Genomic DNA, 21,553 nt, shown 5'->3' with positions numbered 1-21,553 from the left:
TGTTATATTCCTAAATGAATTGATAAAGAGCAAAGGGCTATGAAGGCATAATATTATAGTATAAAGAGAATTAGTTCTGCCTGGATGTATAGATGGAATGGGGAAGGCTTCACAGAGTATGTGACTTTTGAGCTGAACTTTGAAATATAAGCAATTTATGTTGAGAATCAGGAGAGGGGATTCCAGAGCAAGAGAGAGACTATGGGATATGAAAGTGCCTTGATCTATATCAACCGTACATCTGTAGGCTTATACAGTTTACAAGATACTTTTGTTTACATTATCCCTTTGAGCCTTGTGACAACTCCACGTAGTGAGTTCATGCAGCCAAGTGCTTGAGCCTTGACTAGAACCAGGGTTCTAGGGTGTAAGAGAGAACAGCTAGCAATTTTCTTTATGGTTTCATGAATGTCATTATTGCTAGTATTGAATTTCTATGATTACATTTATGAAAGAATTGTTTTCTGAGTTATAAGTATATGAGAGAGAAACACACATAAAATGAAAAATATAGTTCCATTTTTGTTTATGTAAGCAGATTAGCTTATATTGATACAAGTTATTTTTTACAGGTTTCAGAAACAAATTAGAAAATATTTCCTTAATATTTCATAGATTTTTTATGATTCAGGTAGTTTTTCAGGATTTTCAATCTTTTTAAACCATTTATTTAAAGAATAGCAAATGGAAACTGCAACCCTCATTCTGTCTTAAGCTTTCTCTTTCTGCTATAGTTGAACAAATTTGTTGACATTAAAAAAAATTTTTCTTTTGGACCAAATGTTTGGTTTAAAATACTTTGAGAGGGAAAAAAAAAAGAAACAAAAACTTCTTCCCCATTTATACTTGACTTCCTGTTGTATATATGTTATATGTTGTATGTAGTCAAGGCAGTGTGGTATTGGTGAAAGAATAGACAAATAGATCAGTGGAACAGAATAGTTTACCCAGAAATAGACCCACACAAATATAGTCAGCTGATATTTGACAGAGGAGCAAAAGCAATTCAATGGAGAAAAGATAGTCTTTTCAACAAATGGTGCTAGAGCAATTGGATATCCACATGCAGAAAAACAAATATAGACACTGACCATACACCTTTCCCAAAAATAACTCAAAACAGATCATAGACCTAAATGTAAAATACAATTTTCTCCTATAACATAGGAGAAAATCTAGGTGACATTAGGTTTGGCAATGAGTTTTTAGATGCAACACTAAAAAACACCATCTGTGAAAGAAAAAATTGATAAGATGGACTTCATTAAAATTAAACACCTCTACTCTGCCAAAGACACTATCAAGACAATGAAAAGACAAACCACAGACTGGAAGAAAATATTTGCAAAACACATATCTGATAAAGAATTGTTATTGAAAATATACAAAGAACTCTTAAAACTCAACAAAGTATCTGTTCATATCTTTGCCCACCTTTTATCTGCGAAGTTATACAGGTGGCCGATAAGCATATGAAAATGTGTTCAACATCATGTCAGTAGAGAATTGCAAATTAAAACAACTAGATACCACTACACACCTATTAGAATGGCTAAAATCCAAAACACTGAAAACACCAAATGTTGGCAGGGATGTGGAGCAATAGGAACTCTCACTCATTGCTGATGGGAATACAAAATGGTACAGCCGCTTTGGAAGCCAGTTTGGCTGTTTTCTTAAAAAACTAAATAATGTCTTACCATATAATCCAGCAGTCACACTCCTAGGTATTTACCTAAGTCAATTGAAAACTTATTTCTAAACAAAAACCTGCATATGAATGTTTATAGCAGCTTTACTCATAATTGCCAGAAATTGGAAGCAACCAAGATGTCCTTCAGTAAGTGAATGGATAAACAAACTGTAGTATATCCATACGGTGGAATATTATTCAGTGATACAGGAAATAAGCTATCAAGCCCCAAAAGGCATGGAGGACCTTTAAATTCATAAAAGAAGCCAGTCTGAAATGGCTACATACTGTATAATTCCAACTATATGACAAAAGGCAAAACTAGACAGAAAGATCAGTTGTTACCAGGGATTCAGGGTGGAAAGAGGAGGACTAATGAACAGATGGAGCACAGGGGATATTTAGAGCAGTGAAACTATTCTATGTGACACTGTATACGTGATATAATGCATTTGTCAAAACCTATAGACTATACAACACAAAGAGTGAACCCTAATGTAAACTATGAACTTTATTTAATAATAACATATCAATATTGGTTCATCAATTGTAACAAATGTATCCCACTGAAAGATGTTAATAATAGGTGGGGGAGAATGGGTATATGGGAACTCTGTACTCTCTGAAGAATATTTCTGTATACCTAAAACTGTTCTAAAAAAACAAGTCTACTGGGGCCGGCCCGGTGGCGCAGCGGTTAAGTGCGCGCACTCTGCCACGGTGGCCCGCGGTTCGCAGGTTCGGATCCCGGGCGCGTACCAACACACCGCTTGCTAAGCCATGCTGTGGTAGCGTCCCATATAAAGTAGAGAAAGATGGGCATGGATGTTAGCCCAGGGCCAATCTTCCTCAAGAAAAAAGGGGAGGATTGGTTGGCATCAGATGTTAGCTCAGGGCTAGTCCTCCTCACAAAAAAAAAAAAAAAAAGTCTACTAATTTAAAAAAATGGAAAAGGTGACTTTCCAAGATCTCAGTGCTAATAACTTAGCTTTTATTTTTCTCTTTTTTCCTCTCCCTGAACTAGGTAGAATTCTGAGTCTGTCAGATGCTTAACTTTTTGTCCTTAAGTAACTTTATGTAATTATAAAACAAAATTTCTATGCTAAATAAACTATGAAAAAAGCATGTAAAGATACTCCTTGGTCTACCCAGACTGGAAGGAAATATGCCACAATATTAATGTTAATGGAAGAAAGGTTACAAATGGTTTCTACTTTCATCTATGTTTTTCTGTGTTTTCCAAATGTTATCTGTAAAATAAATATCTGTTAGCACTAAAACAGCTTTTTGTATCCTACTGCAGCTAAATTGTATTCAGTTAGCATGTTTTAAGAGATATTTATGTAGAAATAAGTATGACATAGACCTTAAGGGTCTCTCTGGTTAACTATAAGTAAATGAAAGACTGCGTCACTGCAATGCCTGATGTAAATGATTTGGTTGATTGGTGACAGCCTCATCATTGCGGTTTACAAAGGGGTCGATTTTTAAGTTTTATTATATACTTGTTTGTTTTCTCATTTACTTCTTTATTTACTTATTTACCTACTCATTTAAAAGGATTCTAATTAGGTGTTACCTAAGTGATTTTGCCAAGTTATTACATTTTGTTGGTTTAAATTGCTTTAAAATATATGCTTGAAATCCCATTTTTATTCTTGAAATTTGTGCCATTGGCAGTATGTGTGTTGGGGGAAATGAATTATTTTTTTAAGAGAGAATTACTATTTAAATGCGCTGTAGTGATCCTCGGTACAATAATTGGAGATGAAATTTGGCTCATTGTTTTCAGCTAGTTTAAATTGGTCTTGAGAGAAACAGAAACTTGTTGCTTAATTACAGACTCTAGATGACTGTGGAGTGCCTTTGGGCTGTTACGAAGTACTTGCTTAAGAAGGATAATTCCACTTGATTATATATGTTATACTCCAAAGGAAAGCAATTTTAAATTCAACTTTTACCAGATTATGCCATCTTTCTGGAGCCACTCTGTTGTTGAATTGTATCCACACTGTCCAGGATGCTTTTAATGAATGATATTTATTCAGTGGAAGTCTTAGCTAAATGAGTAAGGACTTGGAGACTGGGCAATCTAAGAAGAAATTTAAAACTCACTGGCCTTCCTCTGTTTATGCCACTACAGTTATGCGCCACATAATGATGTTTTGGTCAGCAGCAGACTCGTATATGACCGTGGTACCATAAAATTAGTACCATATAGCCTAGATGTCTAGTAGGCTATACCGTCTGGGTTTGTCTAGATGTTTGCACAATGACAGAATAGCCTAGTGACACATTTCTCAGAACATATCCCCGTTGTTATGTGCCGCTTGACTGTATACCAGGGGGAGGGGGGCCCCTTCCTCTGTAGGGTAGGATATTTGGGGTTATAATTTTAGTTTTCTTTTTTAAGAAAGGGGAATCCAGCAAACTGTTTTCTTTGACTGCAGTTCAGATGATGCTATTAAATTACCATAATATGAGGAAAAATTGTCAATTTCCAATATATAAAATGATCTGTCTCAATGAAAATGTATCCTTTTAAGAAAACCTATTATTGAAAATCTAGTTTTATACCAAAAATGGAAAATAGAGGCGTATTTAGTCTATAAGATTTTTAATTTGATTCATATAAATAGAACAGTCTTATTACATTTAAAATATGATTTAAATTGGCCAAAATGTCATTTTCAGAAAGCATACCTTTTAAGGAAAGTACTCATTACATAAAACAAGGGTTATATCTGTGTGCTATTACAACATCAGAGAATTTTCTTTCTATGTAATGACATAGAAAGTTGTTCCTGGGCCGGCCCCGTGGCTTAGCGGTTAAGTGCACGCGCTCCGCTGCTGGCGGCCCGGGTTCAGATCCCGAGCGTGCACTGACGCACCGCTTCTCTGGCCATGCTGAGGCCGCGTCCCACATACAGCAACTAGAAGAATGGGCAGCTATGACATACAACTATCTACTGGGGCTTTGGGGGAAAATTAATTAATTAATTAATTAATTAATTTTAAAAAAAAAAAAGGAAAGTTGTTCCTTAGTGGCCATTTCAATCTCACTTCTTCAGGAACATTGTCTTTGAATACAAAATATAATGAATTTATTTTCTAACCAAAGTTTAGTGGTTAGGCAAGTTTATTAGCTAGTGAACTTCAGCTCTGACATCTTTGGTTGAGAACAGATACAACAGAAATACTATTATATCTTCAAATCTTACAGAAAACAGGTAATGGTAATAATGAAGTATACCTGCCTGATTTTCTGATGGTTTGTGTGAAATGCTTAGCTTTATATTTTCACATTTCTCTCTAGACAGATTCATTGAGTTTAGGTAGATAGAAATCTATTTTCTACAGAATAGTTTTTCTCTTTTTTTAAAACACTGCGTCACAGTTATATACTACTTAATGTTTATGTCTTTATTTTCAATTTAACTTGGACTTGGGTTGTTGTTGTTGTTTAGTACATGGTCAACACTTTGGTTTTTTAATTTTTAGCTTTATATTTGAGTTAATTGTAGATTCACAAGCATTTCACCCAATGGTAACATCTTCTAAAATTACAACATTATATCACAACCCAGATAATGACATTGATATACTTGTCAGAGCTTATCCATCACCACAAGGATCTCTCATGTTGCCCTTTTATAGCTACACCCACTTCCCTCCCACCTTCCACCCTGCTTCATTAGCTCCTGGCAATCACTAATCTGTTTTCCATTTTTATAATTTTGTGATTTCAAGAATTGTTTGTCTGTACGTGGAATCATACAGCATGTAACCTTTTAAGATTGACTTGTTTCACTCAGTGTAATTCTCTGGAGATTCATCCAGGTTGTTGCATGTGTTGCTAGCTCATTCCTTTTTACTGCTGAGTAATATTCCATGGTATGAATGTACTGCAGTTTGTTTAACCATTCACCCACTGAAGGACATCTAGGCTGTTTCCAGCTTTTGGCTGTTACACATGAAGTTGCTCTAAAAATTCGTGTCCAAGTTTTTGTGTAAACATAAGTTTTTATTTCTCTGGGATATATGCCCAGGAATGCAATCGCTGGACCATATGGTAGTTCTACTTTTAATTTTTTTGAGGAACCTCCATACTATTTTCCATAGTGGCTACACCAGTTTACATTCCCACCAACAGTGCACAAGGGTACCCTTTTCTCCACATCCTCACCAACACTTGTTATTTCTAGTCTTTTTGGTAATAGCCATTCAACAGATGTGAGGTGATTTCTCATTGTGGTTTTGATTTGCATTTCCCTGATAATTAGTGATGTAGAGCATCTTTTCATGTGCCTGTTGGCCATCTGTATGTCTTTAGAAGAATGCCTATTCAGATGTTCTGCCCATTTTTTAACTGAATTGTTGGTCTTTTTGCTATTGAGTTATGTGAGTTTTTTATATATTTTGGATATTAGCCCCTTATCAGACATGATTTGCAGATATTTCCTCCCATTCAGTAGGTTGCCTTTTCATTTTGTTGATGGTTTCCTTTGCTGTAGTCCCACTTGTTTATTTTGCTTTTGTTGCCTTTGCTTTTGATTCAGATTCGAAAAATCATCTCCGAAACCAATGTCAGGAAGTGGTAGCCCATGTTTTCTTCTAGTTTTATGGTTTCAGGTCTTATGTTCAAGTCTTTAGTCCATTTCAAATTAATTTTTGTGTATGGTGTAAAAAAGTGGTCCAGTTTCATTCTTTTGCATGTGGCTTTCTGACTTCCCCAACACCATCTGTTGAAGACACTGTCCTTTCCACATTGTACATTCAATTAATTGACCATTTATGTGTAAATTTATTTCTGGGCTCTCTATTCTGTTCCATTGATCTATGTGTCTGTTTTTATGCCAATACCATGCTGTTTTAATTACTATAGCTTTGTAATATAGTTTGAAATCAGAAAGCATGATGCCTCCAGCTTTGTTCTTCTTTCTCAAGATTGCTTTGGCTATTTGGGGTCTTTTTATGGTTCCATACAAATTTTAGGATTGTTTGTTCTATTTCTGCGAAAAATACCATTGGAATTTTGATAGAGATTTCATTGAATCTGTATATTGCTTTGAGTAGTATGGACATTTTAACAATGTTCTTCCAATCCATGAGCATGGAATATCTTTCCATTTATTTGTGTCTTCTTCAGTTTCTTTCATTAATGTCTTGTGGTTTTCACTATACCAATCTTTCACCTCCTTGGCTAAATTTATTCCTAGCTATTTTATTCTTTTTGATGCAATTGTAAATGGAATTGTTTTCTTAATTTTTCTTTCTGATGATTCATTATTAGTGTATAGAAATGCAACAGGTTTTTGTGTATTGATTTTGTATCCTGCAACTTTACTGAATTCGTGTATTAGTTCTAACAGTTTTTTGATGGATCCTTTAGGGTTTTCTATATATAATATCATGTCATCTGCAAATAGTGACAGTTTTACTTCTTTCGAATTTGGATGCCTTCTATTTCTTTTTCTTGCCTAATTGCTCTGGCTAGGACTTCCAATACTCTGTTGAATTAAAGTGGCAAGAATGGGCATCCTTGTCTTGTTCCTGATCTTAGAGGAAAAACTTTCAACTTTTCACCATTGAGTATGATGTTAGTTGTGGTCTTGTCGTATATGGCCTTTATTATGTTGAGGAACATTCCCTCTATACCCACTTTGTTGAGAGTTTTAATCGTAAATGGATGTTGAATTTTGTCAGTTGCTTTTTCTGCATCTATTGAGATGATCATATGATTTTTTTCCTTCATTTTGTTAATGTGGTGTATCACATTGACTGATTTGTGGATGTTGAACCATCTTTGCATCCCTGGAATAAATCCCACTTGATCATGGTGTATGATCCTTTTAATGTATTGTCAAATTTGGTTTGCTAATATTTTGTTGAAGATTTTTGCATCTGTGTTCATTGGGAATATTGGCCTGTAATTTTCTTCTCTTGTGGCATCCTTGTGGTATTCAGAACAGTACATGGTTCATAATAAGCTCTCTATATAAGCATTTTTGCAAAACGTCATTATTTTAAACAAACTAATCAATAAATTGTCTACTCTTTTGCACTTAATTTAGTAGTTTGTTTAATTGATGTTTTCTTCAGTAAGGCTATTAACAGAAAACTAGTTTGTTGAGCTTGGCAATAGAATTATTTATTTTCATATTATACTGCCTGGGTTTTTAAATATCCCTTTTTTTTTTTTTTTTTTTTTTTGGGTGAGGAAGACTAGCCCTGAGCTAACATCTGTTGCCAATCCTCCTCTTTTTTGCTGAGGAAGATTGGCCCTAAGCTAACATCTGTGCCCATCTTCCTCTATTTTATGTGGGACACCTGCCACAGCATGGCCTGATAAGCTGTGTGTATGTCCATACCCGGGATTGAACCTGCAAACCCTGGGTTGCTGAGCAGAGCGTGCGAACATAACCAATACGCCACCAGGCCGGCCCCTTAAATATCTTATTTATGTGCCCTTTGATGTACTAAAAGGCCTTGATGAGAAGAGTCAACCAAACCACTGTATTGGACAGGGAGATATTAACCCAAGTATAGTTAACCACTCCCTCTTTTGTGACTTTGTGACCACTTTACCAAGATGCCCGTAGGCATATGTGTTGTCTATCTTTATCAGAGTAAGATCTCTGGAGGTTAGTGCCTTATCTTTGTAACCCCTGTCTGATCCGGAACACTCCAGGGGCGCTTCCATATACATTTGTTAACAAAATAAATGCATACTTTATAATTAATAGATTTTACCAGAACAGTGAGTTATTCTGGAAATTTATATCAATTTTATGCTTAGATTTAGAATTAGTCCATAGTTCTTGAGAAACTGCTGTAATAATAGCAAAAAATACTTAGTGCTTATTATGTACCAGGTCCTGTTTTAATCACTGTTTATATATGTGTTATTCTTCTTAAATCCTCTCAACAAGCATTTTTTTTTTATCATTGCCCTTTTACAGATGAGAAAACTGAGGCACAGAGTAATTTGCCTAATGTCAGATAGCTAATAAGTGGTAGAGCCAGCATTCAAAAGCCACGCAGTCTGGCTCTTCATCTCTCCACTGTCTTTGTAATTTTTGAAATTCTTAATCACAGAGTTTATATAAAGTATTTATGACTTTTTTAAAGCTCATCATTTTCCCTAATCCATGCAGTAACTTAGATTTTCTGGCCCACTACTTTATAAGGCAACTCGAACTTAAATATAATGAACTTAGAATTTCTTTTGGAAAAAATATGCAAGAATTTAAGTGCCTGCTGTGTTCCTTGCACTGTGCCAAATGGATACAGATACCTGGGAGTTTGTTTTCTTAATTTCTGCTGTCAAGTTGCCCCTTTACCAAGTTTAGCTACCTATAAATTCCTCCCTAAAATGGCTGTTCCATTTGTTTCTTTCTTTCCAACGTGTCATGCATAAAGGCAAACATTTTACAGATCAAAGGTGCATTCACTGTCTTTATTCAGATTCTTTTTTTATGTGTGTGTGAGGAAGATCAGCCCTGAGCTAACATCCATGCCAATCCTCCCCTTTTTCTGAGGAGGACCAGCCCTGAGCTAATATCTATTGCCAGTCCCCCTCCTTTTTCTCCCCAAAGCCCCAGTAGATAGTTGTATGTCATAGTTGCACATCCTTCTAGTTGCTGTATGTAGGACGCGGCCTCAGCATGGCCAGACAAGCAGTGCCTCGGTGCGCGCCCAGGCTCTGAACCCGGGCCACCAGTAGCAGAGTGCACGCACTTAACCGCTAAGCCACGGGGCCGGCCCCTATTCAGATTCTTGAATTCTAAAGTTTGGTAAGCTGAGATTTGGTTTAGTTTCCAAAAAAAAACGTTTCCCAAAAAAGGAAGGAACTTTAAGGTGTAAATAATTGCTACTTGTAAGCATCAGAACTACAGTCTTGAATTGCTTAATGATGGGGATACATTTTGAGAAATGAATTATTAGGTGATTTCGTTGTTGTGCGAACGTCAGAGCGTATTTACACAAACCTAGATGCTATAGCCTACTATACACCTAGGCTATATGATACTGATCTCATGGGACCACCATCGTGTATGTGGTCCGTTGTTGACTGCAACATCGTTCTGTGGCACATGACTGTGTGTTTGCCTATCCTGTCTTAACAAGTTGGTGTAATTCTTAAGTTTTGAATAGACAGTGGTGACACCTTTCAGCTATCTAGATTAAAGAAGTTTCATTTCTTTATGCTGTCATTAAAGCTGTTCTGACTTTAATCGTTAAGTATCTCTGTGGAAGAAATAGATTTAAGCTAACAGATAGAAGTAAAATGAAAACTATATATATGGATAAATTAAGTTTATTTCAGAGTCCAGAATTTTGTCCAGATACTTTCAAAAGTCTGGGTATTCTGTTTACATAAATGGCTGAAAAGTTAATCTAGCTATAAAATGTAGAAAAATTAAGTACAGGTTTTACATGTGCTTTTAATAATTCCAGAATTTGAATTTTCTTTTATTTGCAGCTCAGATCGTCTGATAGAAGAGACAATAAGGTAGGGAAAAATTTTTGTTTTACTTCATTGTGTTTTTTTGTGTTTGAACATAAATGAACAGGTCAGGTTAACCCTATAACTAGAATTAAAGTCAATTCATCTTCCTTAAAGATGAGAATTTCACCAGATGATACTGTATTTTTACTGTATCCTTCCCTTATAAGAAACATTTGAAGCCCAAAACATTTGTTTCCAGAATTACTAGAATTAGGCTTTTTTACCTAGGTTAATTTTTCTGATTAATTCATACTCAATATTTTCAGCCTCAAATCTTTTATTCTCACTTTTTATTATTGGAAAACAGTCTTAAACATGTGATTTGATAAATGTCTTATTTATACCATTTCTATAGACTTGGTTTCTATTACAGCAGCTGTAGAAAATCTACTGCAGTAATATTTAGTATTTCTGTAATAACATTGAAGTAGTTTCTTATTTAAGGTAAGAGACATGTATTTATTGGTTTGAACTGCTTAATTCTCTAGGTTTGGTGAATTTTTAAATACCTATCTTATGATAGTAAAAAAGGAAGTTAACTAGGTATGATCACTACAATTTAGAATTCAGCAGTGTCTAAAGCATTGTTTTTCAGGAAAGGTAGAATGAAGTACATAGAAACAAACATGTGTATTCTTATAATAGGCCTTGGTGTTGTGCTCAAGTGCTTCACATGCTTTATTTTACTTAATCTCGTCGATAACCAGTGAGATAGACACTGATCATTAGGCACCATCTCCAAAACAAAGAAATCTTCAAGTTAGTAATTTGCCTATTGTCACATGACTAATAAATAGTATTGAGGATTCAGATGCTCAAATCTGAGTCTCTACAACTCTAGAACCAGAGCTCTGTCTAAACCACTGCTGTATTTAGCATGTTATAGAAAGAGTACAAGCTTTGGGGTGTGATTTGGTTTGAAACTTGGCTGTGCTACTTAGATCTCTGTTCTTGGATACGTTATTTGGAGCGTTTATTTTCTTATGTGTTTAAAAATATGGGATTAATGATAATACCTACCCTAAAAGGGTGTTGTGAAGATTAAAGATAATACGAGTAAAATACCTAGTACAGTGCCTGGCTGATACTAGGCAATCTGTAAATGGTAGCTCTATTAGTAATAGAAATTTTTCTTTTCCTTTTATTTTGATATTTTGGATTTCAGAAAAGTTCCAATAGTATAAAGAATTCCCATATACCCTTTACCTAGATTCCCCAGATGTTAACATTTTGCCACATGTGCTTTTTTATTTTTTTCTGAACAACTTGAAAATAAGTCGCAGGCATGATGCCTCTTTATTTTATGCCTCTACCCCTAAATATTTGTGTTCATATTTTAAATATTTATTTATATTGATAAGGAATAATGGATTCTTATTTTATTCAATGAGTATAATATGTTTCTATCATTATTTAATAATAATCTTAATAAATTATAATCTTTTATAATAATACGCAGTTATCATATCTTGGAATTTGGTTTAAATTGCATGCACTGGCTATTCCGTCTGAACAAAGTTTTCACAGAATTGCCTAATTCAACTGAAATATCTCCCTTGTGACTCCTTCCCTTTCATCAGCACATGAAGTAAGATCACATTTTGCCAGGAGTTCTTTTTTTTTTTTTTTTTAATTCAGTTCTTTTTTCTTTTGCTGGGAAAGATTCGCCCTGAGCTAACATCTGTTGGCGATCTTCCTCTCTTGTTTTTTTTTTCCCTCCCCAAAGCCCTGGTACATAGTTGCATATTTTAGTTGTAAGTCCTTCTAGTTCTTCTGTGTGAGCCACCGCCACAGCATGGCTACTGATGGACTGGTGGTGTGGTTCCGTGCCGGGGAACCGAACCTGGGCTGCCAAAGCAGAGCGCCGAACTTTAACCACTAGGCCATCAATGCTGTCCCCAGGAAATCTTAAAGTATCCCTTTAGTCCTTTTTTTTTTTTTCTTCCTTTTATCTCCTCCTCTTTCTGCCTAATCTTCTACGGCCAGGCCACCTTAATTAAGCTTCTCAATTCAAAGCTGGCCTATTTAAGGGCTGGTAATATGAGTATAAAAATTTAGAGTGCCTCCTAAAATAGAGGAGGTACTCTAGGAACATTTGAAAACCATTGAATCACTGCTACTATTATTTTGCTAGTTAAAAAACAAAAGACATGTAATTATAATTTTATTTCACTATTTCCCTTTATTTCAAAGTATGATAGGTATCACAACTGAAATTTCCTTGACTATAAAGCTAGTTATGATTACTTATGGATAATATAAAGTTGTGTCAAATAATAGTTATTTTTACATATTCCATATGTAAAAATTTACCTTTTCCATTTGGAGATACATTTTAAAAATATGTGCACAACTGAATATAGACTTTGGCATCAATGTATTGAAAAGAAATAATATTTTTAATATTTATAAATTTCCTCTGACACTTTAAATGTATAACTAGTATTGTCTGTTGTTGAAAAAATAAGTGTCTGAGTTTACTTCACAGAATAGGTAGGAAAGTTCCAGTAAGCAAGCACATCAATGATGTATCATTTTAAAAGCGTTGTATATTATTTGCAGCTTATGTTTTGCCTCTGAGTATTTGACCCTTGAATTAACAACAGCCTAGATTTCACTCAGCTTGATGCCAAATGATGCGATGAGATGGAAAAGTATGTCTAGATATACTTTATGTGGTACTGGAAATCATGCATATTCAACAAGATAATAACATAATGTATGATGATAATATCTTTCCTCCAAGGAATACAAAGTGCTTTCCAGAAATTATTTTTTAATCTTCTTTATCTGCTTCTCAGTCAAAGTGCACAGGAGATGGTAATAGTCTCAGTTTAAAAAACACAGGCATCTATGATGCAAAGATTGGCCTCAGATTCCTTGGCCTAGGTTTAAATTCTGTTACTTTATACAAGACCCTAATACTTATTTTTAAATACCTTGTAAATTTATTTTAAAACACCCACATTTTAAATATATCATATTCTATCTTAGACATACGCTTAAACTGAAAAATTATGAATAAGAGCTAATGATGCAGAGGATGTTGTTAGGTTGACTCTTCTTCTTGTGCTTTTTTTATTTTTTGGATCTAAAATTCAATGTAAAGTTGACATTGCCTGCCTCCTCCTGCTCTCATCTTGACTGGTTGTTCTCTAGGCCTGCTACACTGCTCTGGTCCTGGGATGTCATTTCCCCATCGTCTAAAATGATATCCTTTATTGGATCACCTATTTCTTGGATTTAGTGTCTTCTACTTTCTTTGTTTATTCCCTCATTATGCTGGGCCACATCCTTTAGTAGCTTCCTGAGAAAGAACAGGGGGTAAATTTTTTAGACTTGCCTCATCTAAAAAGTCTTTATTCTACCCTTTTTTTTTTTTTTTTTTTGGTGAGGAAGATTAGCCCTGAGTTAGCATCTGTTGCCAATCCTTCTCTTTTTGCTAAGGGACATTGGCCCTGGGCTAACATCTGTGCCCATCCTCCTCTACTTTATATGTGGGACACCTGCCACAGCATGGCCTGATAAGTGGGGCATAGGTCTGTGCCTGGGATCTGAACCCACAAATCCCGGGCCCCCCGAAGAGGAGTGCATGAACCTAACCACTACGTCACCAGGCCAGCCCCCCCCACCCATATTCTTGATTCATTGTTTAGCTAAGGTATAAAATCTAGGTTGGAAATAATTTTGCAATTTTTGAAGGCATTGTTTCCTATATTGCTTTTTAAGTCCAATGCTAAATAAAATTTCTGATCCTTTGTATATGATAAGCTTTTTATCTTTGGAAGCTTTTAGGATCATCCCTTTTTCCCTGTGTTTTTGTTTGTTTGTTTTTAACCTCCCCATGATGAGCTTACCGTACATGTTTTCCAGTCTGTTGCACTGGGCATTGAGTGAGCTCTTACAATCTGGAAATCCGTCTTCAGTTCTGGGAAATTTTTTTGTGTTATGTATCATTTTCTTCCCTCCTTTTTCTCTCTTTTTTTTTTTTTTTTTTTAATTTTAAAAGGTCAGTTGGGCCTCTGATCCTTTCTTACCTTTTCTCTGTTTTCCATTTATCTTTTTTTCTACTTTCTGGGAGGTTTTCTCAATTTGTCCTTTCAACACTTCTATTACATTTTTATTTCTACTCGTCTTTTTTTAATTTACATGAGCTCTTTCCTAAGGGATGGATACACTCTCACACACAAACACATGCGCACCATACATATATTTATGTGTTTCATGGATGTGAGATCTTCTTTTCTCTCTCTGAAGACATTAAATATAATTTGATTTTAGAGTTTCTTGAGCTTCTGTTATTGCCTCTCTTTCCTCAGATTCACTTTTCTGTTGGCTGGTTGGTTTGTTTGGGTCTTTGCCTTTTATGTTAGAGGCTCTTGTCAAGTGTCTGGTGATTCCTGGCTCTTTGTTCATGTTTAAGAGTGAGGCTCCAGAATCCGGTGATTGGAAGCTCATTCTGTGTGCATGGGTAGGGGGACTTGCTAAGTGACAGGCCTCACAATGGGTGATCAGGAAGGGACCTGGCTATTTCATTGGGAACTTCAAAATGTCAGTGTCTCTAAGGTCTCTTCTCCTAGGTTAAGTCTTCTTCTGAACTGAGGACAGTCATCTGCCTGCATGGTTTGGGGAAGGTAATTTAGGGATCTGGTAACTCCTTGTACAAATTTCCACAAATTTTCATTTTTAGCCTTATTCCATAGTTCTACCTTCAGAGATACTTGATCCCTTCAATTCTTGAGCTTTTCTAGGATCTGGGGAAAACTTTTATAAGTCGTTACTTGACTTGTAGTAGTTCTGAGGCAAATAACAGTAGTAGATTTGGTGCTGATAATATTATTAGCAGGGCCAGCCCCAGTGGCCTAGTGGTTAAGTTTGCCACACTCCACTTCAGTGGCGCAGGTTCAGTTCCTGAGCGCAGACCTGCACCACTGTCTGTCAGTGGCCATGCTGTGACGGCGGCTCACATACAAAATAGAGGAAGACTGGCAACAGATGTTAGCTCAGGGCCAATCTTCCTCAGCAAAGAAATATTTGTGTGTATTATTAACATTTCTTAATCACTCAGGTGGAATTCCTCTAATTTTTTTTCAATTTTCTTTATTAGATATTTATATATTACAAAAGTACAATGTTCTTATTGTAGCAATTTAAATAATTTTAAATGTATAAAGAAAAAGTTCATCTCCTGGTAGTGTCTCTCCATTCCTACCCCTTGAAGTAACTTGTATTAACTGACAGTTGTGTATCTTTCTAATACCTTTCTCACTGTCATACAAACATACACAAAGATGTTTTGATTATTTCTTAAAATAAAAAAGGATTCATACTCTACACATTCTGTGGCTTGCTTTAATCATTCAGTATATCATAAACATCTTTCCAGGTTAATAGAAATAATACCAACTCATTCTTTTTAATAACCAAATATTATTTCATAGTATGGTTATACCACAATCTGTTAAACCATTCCAGTGTTGTTTCCAGTTGGGGGGGGTGTTTGTTTTTCTTTTACTATTCCAAACAGTGCTTCAATATATATCCTTTTATATATCTCCTTACACACTGTTGTTTCTTCTTTGCCTCTTCAAGTCTTGAAATTTCAGTTTTGATTCATTTGTCGTTTGCTTAGAGTACTGCCTCTAACATTTTCCTCTAATAGGATACCTGGTCTTACCTGTCCAAAAATGTGTTCAATCAGCTTCCAGATAGGTCAGGCTATATTAGAGACCTTTAAGCAGTGGCATACCAATGGTAGTGGATGGCCCAGCAATTTTCCCCTTCGAGACTGGGCGTCACACCAGCTGGCAGACTGTCAGCTCTCTGCTTATAGGTCTCTCTGTGTGTAGCAGTGCTTTCCCAGCTGCAGGGACTAGGAGCAGTTCAGTTCATCACTGCAGCCCCTGCACATGCAGATCCGTATCTTCCACTCCTCAAGATGCAGTGAAACCTAGGTCTTTGCCCCAGGCTTGAAGAAAAATCTGGGCTCTGCCACTAGTTCCCAGGTTCTTCCCTCACTTGAGCGAGTGTAGCCCTCCCCCTGGCTTCCTTCCCTGGAGATCTCAAGAGAACTTGGGACCTTGGGTGGACCCTCTCCAGCGTGTCTGCCTTTGTTCTTGTGTTCCTCCATGGAGGAAATTGGGCCAGAGATGAAGTCAGGAATTTGCACTCTGACCACCATCTTCCAAGATTTTCTTCATCTCTATTGCTTTTTTTTTTAAATGTTTCACATATTTTCAGAATTACTCAAGAACATTCTGTTTCCTATTGCTTTTTATAATGTCAGTATCTAAAGCACTCCCATGTGTGTTACATATCAAAATGGATACTGACCCTGCCCTCTTGGATTCTAATGTCCAGGGAAATAATACTGTTGAAAATCCTGACAGTGATAGCAAAAAGATATTAACTGAGATTCTTTTAAACAGAATATCAGAGTAGTCACATGGAAGAGACTATACTCTACAAAGTATAGTCTTTGTAAGAGAAGGGACTTTTTCACTTCTCTCTCTGTCATTTAATGAATCTGTGACCTTTGTCACCTGGCTTGGAAACCCAACATAATGTTACATGTGTGTCCTAAATCTGCCTAGTTGGCTCTCAAGTAGAATTTTGGAACATAATCTTTTCATAAATTGAGGGCTGGTTATATATGAATATTTTGTGATATGTTACACTTTTGGTTCTATTTTTCTGATTGTAATTCCCTACTTCTCTCTCAATAGTTTTTTCTGATTAAGGATATTTTAGTAGCTGGCCCCTTTCAAAACCTTTTTAAGACGCTTTTGTAATATGTGATTTGTCTGTTCTTTGTTTGTTACTTTGGAAAAAAAAACACAGGAAATGGCCTACTGCCTTGTCCAAAAAGACATCAGAGGATAGCAGTGAGGTTAGAGTGGTCATTCAGAAAAAGGACAATGGGGGCCAGCCCCGTGGCCTGGTGATTGAGTTCAGCATGCTCCACTTCAGCGGCCTGGGTTTGGTTCCCAGGCACGGGCCTACCCGACTCATCGGCAGCCATGCTGTGGCAGCGACCCATGTACAAAATAGAGGAAGATTGACAGCAGATGTTAGCTCAGGATGAATCTTCCTCAGCAAAAAAGAAAAGAAGAGGGACAATGGGAAGGTGCCTTGGGAAGTAATTTTTTTTCTTTTTTTTCATTTTCCTGCCCAGTGCTTTTCAAGGTGATGTTGCTCACTTTAGTTTTTTGTTCACTTTTAAGGATATGATAGATCCATGCAGAATAATCTTAAATGCCAGTTTCATTATCTTCTCTTTTTCCCCCTTGCAGCATTGCTATGGCAACAAAAGAAAATATGACTTCACAGAGAGGAATGTTGAAGTCGATTCAGAGCAAAATGAACACTTTGGCCAGTATCCTTTTTGAAAGTTTGAAATCTGTGGGTTTTTGGGGGGGGGGGGGAAATCTGTGTGTTTGTTGTTTTTTGGGGGTTTTTTTGGCAGGTTGCCATCATCGGTCACAGTAGAGGCCATCAGTAATTACAGAAAATGAATATACTCTGCACTCCTACTTTATGGAAGTTCATATTGTTTAGTACCATTTCTAAAAGATTGTACACCAGAGGTTTGATGTTAATAGATTTAGAAAAAAAATTACAAATGTGAATTTTCAAAGTATTCACAAAATTATTTTACATTTTAAAAGCTCCTGAATCCATGTTAGAACTCCACAGTATACATTATACATTATTCCTTCCTAAACATCATAAATTATATGCTTTTTCTTTTTTCTTTTCCTAGTTTGGAAAATAAATCAGTGGCAGATGCTTAGAAGGAGGAGGAGGGAGATAGCCGTGTATGTAGATGAGTTGTAACTGCTGATGTCTTGTGACTGTGACTCGTGATGCGCAAGCTGAACTCTAGGATAGGTTCCCTACTTGTTTGTTCTGACCTCTACCTTTTTAATTCTTCAGTTTCCCAATTTAAATTAGTATTACTAAATACTTCTGAGAAACCCAGTGGGGAAACTAAGCCTGCTACTTTGAAACATTTTGTTTACTTTCTGAGAAGGCAAGCCTTTTAGGGGGAAGAAAGTTTCCTTCCCCAATTTCTAAGGGGGGAAGGGCCTGTAATTTTCAACAGTTGAATATCTTCTGGTCCTAAATAATTTAAGATCACTTTTAGTTTGATACCTTATTTGCCTAAGGAAAAGAATATCCTGAAGTGTGTTGATATTTTCCAGTTTTTTGTGAATTTTGTTCTTGCCTTTTCACCCTAAGTATAAAACCGCACATCCAAAATCATACTATATAGGGCTATACAGTTTACAAAGTATTGTCATATACATTATCTCATTTTATCATAACCACAAATTAAAATCATTCCAAAAGAATGTGTATTAAAAAAAATCGAATAAAATAGGTGTGAGTTAGTCAGGACACCATAGAGAGGTAGTAACAAACAGAATTCACAGTGACTTAAGGGGAAAAAGGAGGGAATTAATTTGTTTATATATCTATAAAAGTCAGGAGGGCTGGGACCGTGGCCGAGTGGTTCAAGTTTCGCATGCTCTGCTTCGGCAGCCTGGGTTCACGGGTTCAGATCCCAGGTGCAGACCTACACCACCCATCAAGCCATGTTGTGGTGGCGACCCACATAGAAAGTGGGGGAAGATTGGCACAGATGTTAGCTTAGGGCAAATCTTCCTCAGAAAAGAAAAGTCAAGGGTAGAATTTGGCTTAAGGTATGGCTGGATTCAGGGGCTCAGATTTTATCATCAAGAATCTGCCTTTCCTGTGTTCCCCCTACCTACTCCATCTCTTGTTTCTGTTTTCCTTTGTGTTGATCTCATTCTCAAGCGGGTTTTCTCCTCATGGTGATAGAGATGGCTGCAAGAGTCACCTCCTACCCATGAAAAAAGGGTGTCTTTTCTAACAGCTGTGGCACATGTCCCAAGAGGACTATAGTTGCCCCATCTTGAGTCAGTGCCTGTTGCTAACCTGAGCACTGGCCAAAGGGAGAGAATATTCTTCCTGGCCAGTCTCAGTTTGTATATACAGCTGATGGCAGGGGACAAGGTCCACCCCACCCTATTACATGGAGTGAACTAGATTATTATAGAAGGGGAAAGGGCTGGGTTCCCTACCGGTAAACTGGACAGAAATATGTCCACTATAGATAGGGTTTCCTGATGCCAAAAGTTTTTATACTTTCTTTAAGGGAATTGTTGATCCTTCTTTTACCAAGCAAGAAGAGGTTAAGCATTTGCTCTATATGAGATTCATATCTTGTAAAAGTTTTGCCCATTACTTTATGCTTCCTGTTCTTCTACATTTTAAAAATTGTTCTTTTTTTCATTAATTAATTCAAAAGACACATTAATGCCTACAGAGTGTAAAGCTCTGTTGTAGATGCACAAGGAAATTCAAGATTATAAGAAAACATGGCCCTAATCATACAATATGTAGAGTATATAAGTACACAAATAAATATAGTCCCTGCTGAGAGTCATTTCGTTAGAGGAAAACGCAATGAGGATTCACAGGGAGTGGGGATTGTTTCAGCTCTGTAGTACCTCTCTAGTACTACCATCCTAGGTCATTTTGTTGGTGGTTTTCTTGACCTTGATGTAACACCTCTGTTAACAAAGAGGATATACCTGCAGGTGTATAGTCAGAAATCACTGCTAGAAATGCAGAACAATGTAGGATCCACAAGCATGTGCTTTGGTCTACAACATACAAACAAGTAAGAACGTGAAGATATTTTGAAATACTAAGTAAAATACAGTGGTGACTGCTATAAAACCCCTAAAATTGAAAATTTTCTGTCTTTCCTTTTTCTGTTCCCCAGTTAGGACAGCTAGAGCAGTTTAACCCACTTTCCTACCGTATCCTGCCTACTACTGCAAAGTAAATAAAAATTTTTAAATAATTAACCAGTACCTGATTACACAGACCCTAGAGTTGGTTCCCATCAATTGTCTGAATCCAAAGGGGCTTATCACCCTGTGGGGAAAGGATCAGGTACTCTTCAAAACCCTTCTGGGGAAACTTCCCAGTCTCCTGAGAGAAGGGGAAAAAAAAGCCTAACTAAAAAACACAAAAAAACAGAAGGAGAAAAAAGAGAGGCGGGAATGGAGTGGGGCTGCTGCTGGTGGTGGCTGTGCCTGCGCCTCCTTGCCCTGCAGGGTTCCTCTGTTCCTGGGCACATTGGCTCCCACCCTGACCTGAAGCCTGGCAGTGATCTCTCAAGACATGGTAGCTGTCATCATTGTTATTTTCTTCTCCCTCTCTATTAATTTTTTTCCTTTTCATTGTTCTTACTGTGTACTACGATGTACCAGACTTGAATTTGTTTGGAACCTTGAGCAATACGGCATTCCCAGTTTTGGCATGTATGTTTGCTCAAGACTCCCTCAGTGTGATTTTCTTTTCCTCTGTTTCTTCTGATCACTTATTATTTCTGGACTCCACTGATCTCTATTGTTGAGATTCCTGGGACTTTTCACTAAAGAGACTTCTTCCAGATATGACCTTAATAAAGATTTCCCAAAGATCGTTTTCCTGCTGTGAACAGTCTGATCCAGCGAATCAACCTTAGGAAGCGGCGAGACTCACTCATCCTCGGTGGTGTTATTGGTGTCTGTACCATCCTATTACTGCTCTATGCTTTCCATTGATGGGACGTCTCCGGGGACTTTTGACAACTACCATTTTTATGCCCTGATCTGGAATAAGGAAAATTAGGAAAGAGAAAGACTGTCCTGATAATTAACCTGACCAGCAGGATTAATTCAAGACTGATAGTGATGGACTCTGTGACATGGTCAGGTTGAGCTGAAGCCACAGTTTTTCTGTGCAATCTTTTCTAACACACATTTCCTTCTGTTTTTAGTTAAAAAAATAATAATTCTTTTTCAGTTGCTTTTGTTTCCCCAGGAGGTAAGTAAACCAATCAGAAACAGAGTTTCTGTGCTTCAGTGATAGTGTTGAAGGCTGATGGTAAGCCAGGTCTTATAGCTGGACTCTTCAGAAAACCAGGTTTCTCTGTATCCAAAGACGGCTTTCTCTTCAGCCACCAGATTGGGTTGTGAATAAAAATAGTTCTTGTACTTTTATTTTATACTCATGATGAGAAATCACATGTCATTTCTTGATGATCTGTGCTGTAAATTTGTACTCTGTGTCCCCACCTCTTTTGGTATTCAAGAACAATTTCATTTTTCACGGATTCTGTGAGATGCTGACAGGCCAACTTCAACATTTTTGAGGTTGTCTGAAACAGAAGATAAACACCACAAAAAAGCTTTTATCTTTTTCTTTTTTTTTCCCCCGAATCCTTCACACACTGGGGTTAACTGCATTGCTGGAAAAACGTCAAGAAT

At 36.6% G+C, this 21,553-nt stretch overlaps 1 protein-coding gene across 2 annotated transcripts in view; it reads left to right on the top strand.

Annotated features, from left to right (window-relative positions):
- GOSR1 (golgi SNAP receptor complex member 1) overlaps positions 1 to 21,298 on the top strand; it is a 47,290-nt gene extending 25,992 nt beyond the window's left edge. For both annotated transcript variants that reach the window (XM_058560168.1, XM_058560167.1), the window contains exons 7-9: positions 10,179 to 10,208; positions 17,498 to 17,580; positions 20,724 to 21,298. In XM_058560168.1, the coding sequence (XP_058416151.1) occupies positions 10,179 to 10,208; positions 17,498 to 17,580; positions 20,724 to 20,848 (238 nt within the window). In that variant the 3' untranslated portion in view covers positions 20,849 to 21,298. The remainder of the gene's footprint in view (positions 1 to 10,178; positions 10,209 to 17,497; positions 17,581 to 20,723) is intronic.
- Positions 21,299 to 21,553: the final 255 nt, after the last annotated feature.

This window comes from Diceros bicornis, chromosome 18, assembly GCF_020826845.1.
Source record: "Diceros bicornis minor isolate mBicDic1 chromosome 18, mDicBic1.mat.cur, whole genome shotgun sequence".
Classification (NCBI taxonomy): Eukaryota; Metazoa; Chordata; class Mammalia; order Perissodactyla; family Rhinocerotidae; genus Diceros; species Diceros bicornis.
This window is presented reverse-complemented; position numbering and strand designations above follow the sequence as displayed.